The sequence below is a fragment of the Corvus brachyrhynchos genome, unplaced genomic scaffold (genome assembly GCF_000691975.1).
Source record: "Corvus brachyrhynchos isolate BGI_N302 unplaced genomic scaffold, ASM69197v1 scaffold211, whole genome shotgun sequence".
In the NCBI taxonomy this organism is placed as follows: domain Eukaryota; kingdom Metazoa; phylum Chordata; class Aves; order Passeriformes; family Corvidae; genus Corvus; species Corvus brachyrhynchos.
In genome coordinates this window covers 277515-281599 of record NW_008236211.1, presented here as the reverse complement: position 1 = coordinate 281599, position 4085 = coordinate 277515, and the positions used below count along the sequence as shown (strand labels likewise).

General features: G+C 57.2%; 1 protein-coding gene across 1 annotated transcript in view; it reads right to left on the bottom strand.

Moving 5' to 3' along the window:
* The window catches only part of ASXL2 (additional sex combs like 2, transcriptional regulator), a 73053-nt gene extending 70020 nt beyond the window's left edge, over positions 1 to 3033 (bottom strand). Inside the window, exon 1 of the mRNA XM_017743412.1 lies at positions 2975 to 3033. Coding sequence (XP_017598901.1) covers positions 2975 to 3033 — 59 coding nt within the window. The remainder of the gene's footprint in view (positions 1 to 2974) is intronic.
* Positions 3034 to 4085: the final 1052 nt, after the last annotated feature.

Genomic DNA, 4085 nt, shown 5'->3' with positions numbered 1-4085 from the left:
CTGGAGCTCTGGCAGCCTCGGGGCCGGGACCATTCCCTGGGGAGCCTGGGCAGTGCCCAGCAGCCTCTGGGGGAAGAGCCTTCCCTGATCTCCACCTAAACCAAGCCTCGTCCAAGCTGGCCTTGGACACTTCCAGGCACAGCATCTCTGGGCAACCTAAGGTATAAATTCTAGATTTATGACAGAAAAAGTACAATGAGTTGTACTAAGAAAGAAACAAAAACTGTTATAGTGAATTTATCCTAAATTTTCTAGATTTCAATTAAGAATTACCATTTTTTCTGAACTGTCAGCAGATGGGACATAACCCTTCAAATCACATTCCTGCAACCTGGTTCAATATTCTCATTAAAACTGTGTGTTCTGTAGGACTGCAAGGGCGGGTTCTTCCAGGGAGACAAAGAGATCTTGGATCTGAGGTGAGATTCCCCTCCCTGCTGCATCCAGGGAATGTCCCCAGCACTGGAACCACAGCAGATGTTTGGGAGAAGCCAGTGTGGCCCCGAGGAAGGAGCAAACACCACAAACCAACCCAGGCAGGGCTGCAGGCCCAGCCCCTCCTGGGTATTCCCTGCCTTGCAAATTTTATGAACTTGGGCCATCAATATTCATGGCTGCAGGAGCAGAGGCCATCCAGGCACGCTCCAGGCACTCCTGCCAGGGGCTCTGAGGGACAGCAGGGACAGCAGGGACAGCAGGGACAGCAGGGACAGCAGGGACACAGGAACAACTCCTGGCCATTATCCCAACGCAGCAGCTGAGCTCTGCTGGGCCGGGAGAGCCCAGCGGCCCCACTGCTAACCAGACACTGCAGAACTGGCAAGGGAGGAGGGTTGCTGGTGACTGGAGCATTCGTGCCTGCCCGAGCTCACCCTCTGTCCCCACGGCATGAGCTTTGCCAAAGCCGGCATTCCAGAATGGCTTCGGCACCTACGGTTGGTGGGGAAAAATCCTTTCTTGGCTTTCCATGCCTGATCTCTGGAGTCCTTTGGCTGCACAGAGCTCCTGACTGTGACTGTGCTTCTGAGCTGTCACTGTCCCTCAGGGACCTGCTGCTCACAGGCTGTAATTTCAAATCAAAGACCCATGGAAAGCAGGATTGGGAGGGATGCTCAGGCGTTATCCCACCATCCTGTGCCCTCCGGTGTCATTGATGGGCCTTGGTGCCCTTAAAAACCTCCCCTGGAACAGCCATGTCCTACAGGGGTGAACTCCTCCAGTGCCAGCCTTGGGCAGTCACCACGGTGTCCCAAATTCTCATCTAAATATTCCCTGCTGTGTTCCAAGACCAGGAGTTCCTGTCCTCTCTCCTCTTGGTAGCAGCAATGGGATAACCCCTTCCTCTTTCCAGTATTGGCAGACCATGGCTACTGCTCTCCACAGCATCCCCAGGTGCAAATTGCCCTGTTTCTTTCATGTTTTCACATCATTCCAGGTGATTTTTGCAAAACCATCACAACTGGGCCCATTCCTGGTTGGAAAGCAGGTGCCCGGCAGGGCTGATCCATGGGAGCGCTGGCCTGAAGGAGAACAAATCCCGTTGGTCTCTGCCTCCCTGTGACCTGTTTCTCTTGGAAAACTCCCACTGGTAACTCCACTTGGGCCTCTCCTCAGGGAGGCTGCCAGAATTTCACCAAAATCCCTCATTCTTTCCCGGATTGTGCCCCTCACACCTGCAGGGTCTCGTATTCCAGCAGAGCATGAAGCTGCTTTGGTAGGGTTCGGTGGGATTTGCTTTGGACCAGCCCATGTTGGTTGTTACCTTCACATGTTCCCCTGCCAGGATTTTCAGGTGGATTTTGTTGATCCATTCAGTCCTTTCAGGAGGTGAAGTTAAGTTGAGCAGACAGCCCCCCAAATTCGCCTTTCCCCATTTTAAAGATATTCCTCATGTTTATCCTGTTCCTGTTTGGACACTCAGCCTCTTCTCTGTGAGATCTCAAACCCCTCACTTGCAGCTCCGAGGCCACTTTACCAAATTCATTCTGTCTGAGTTAATCCAACCTGGCCAATTTGGGGACATCCAGTGCCTGTGAGGGACCTTTAATCTTTCCTTTTCTTACTTCAGCCCCAGTCCCTTTTCGGTGGCATTTATTGTGACTCACCTGATCACAAGTGACCTTTTCCATGAAGACTGAAACAGAACAAATCTCTGCGTGCCTGCAACCGTGGAGTCATTTGGGTTGGAAAAGCCCTGGGAGACCACTGAGCCCAACCGTCCCCCAGCACTGCCAAGGCCACCACTGCCCCGTGTTCCCAAGTGCCACATCCACGGGGCTTTTCAATCCCTCTGCTGTGGACAACCTCGGAGCTGGGAATTCCACTGCCAGCGGGCAGGGCTGGATGGGATATTGGGAAGGAATTGTTCCCTGGGAGGGTGGGCAGGCCCTGGCCCAGGGTGCCCAGATTTTTCGTCGGGGTCGGCCCCTGGATCCCTGGCAGTGCCCAAGGCCAGGCTGGACATTGGGGCTGGGAGCAGCCTGGGACAGTGGGAGGTGTCCCTGCCCATGGCAGGGGTGGCACTGGGTGGGCTTTATGTTCCCTCCCAACCCAACCCAACCCAACCCAACCCATTCCATGCCTTTGCAATGTTTTCTTGGTTAGAGCTGCTTCAATGCCTAAGCCATGGGAATTTCCCCGTTTCCAATGGCAAGGGAAAAACGCAGCAGCCCTTGGGAGATGACCAGGCCCTTCCCCACCCCAAACTGCAGCTCCTGAGGCAGTGAGGCCACACCAGCTCCTGTTCCAGCAGCAGCTCAGCTCCATCTGGATGTCCCTGGTCCTTCCTTGCTCTCCCCGTGGGCTGGAAATGTTCCTGTTTAATCTTAGTTCTGCATTTAGCCCCAGGCTCTTCCCTCCTCCCTGTGCAAGAACCGCCCTCCCCCGCTGGGACTGGGGTGCTCCTGGCCAGCTTCCCCTTTTCCAGCCCCCCGTGCTGCCCCCAGCACCGCCGTGTCCGTGTGATAGCCCGCACTGTTTCCCGGTGTCCTTGTCCCCGAGCTGGAACTGGCTGGGTTTGTCCCAGCGCTCCATCTCGCACGGAACACCAGGACGTGGAGCAATCCCGGCGGGAAGCCGTGCCCCCGTGCCGGCCGCTCCCCGGCTGCGGGGCCGCGCTAAGGAGGCTGCGGAGGCCCTGGCAGTGATGCTCATTCCTTTATTGTGTCGTTGCCATCCTGGAGGGCGCTGGCGCTCCCTGGGCGCTCCCAGCACGGGGTCGAAGCTACATTACAGCACAGTGAGGAGTGTCCGTCCCACCAGGAACGGCCTCTCTCCAGACACTATGTATAATATATATATATTTATATATGTCCTGTATATTCCTATGTATAGAGTGACAAGGATGGGCCACCAGACAGTAAACTTTTGATTTCTAAATAAATCACCAGAGCAACAGGCACGAAAATTTGGTCCTAATCGAGGCCCTCACCTTGTCCATGAACCCGGAACAGACCCGCACCCCCCTCCCCGCGGAAAAACGGCCAAACCTGAACCCCAAAAGAACAGTTCAACAACAACGAAAGGAAGCCCCAGCCCAGCCCCGCGGGCCGCGCCCGGCCCAGCCCCAGTCCCCGAGGAACAGCCCCGGTGCGACACACGGACACCGAACGCCACAGACACACACCGGGGACCAGCGACACCCCGCGTGCTCCCAGCCCTCCCAGTCTGTGCTGGGAAAGCTCCTCGGCAGCGCCGGAGGTGGAGGGAGAGCTCGGGAGGCTCCCGGACGCCGGCGGTGCAAGCGGCACTTGGATGTTGGAAGTGCCTCATCCATCCCCTGCGCTGGGGGCTCCCGCACCCGTCCTGTGCTCTGCTGGAAGGGCTTCCAGAGCATCCCACCGTGACCACCTGCTGGAGCTGGGCCCGGGCCCGTCCCTTGCCATGGCACCGGGACAACCAATGGATGCTGTGGGAAAGCAGCCCGGGGCACAGCCACCCTTCCCTGGGCACAGCCACCCTTCCCTGGGCACAGCCACCCTTCCCTGGGCACAGGCACCCTTCCCGGGGCACAGGCACCCTTCCCTGGGGCACAGCCACCCTCCCCTGGGACAGGCACCCCTCCCCGGGCACACACACCCTTCCCT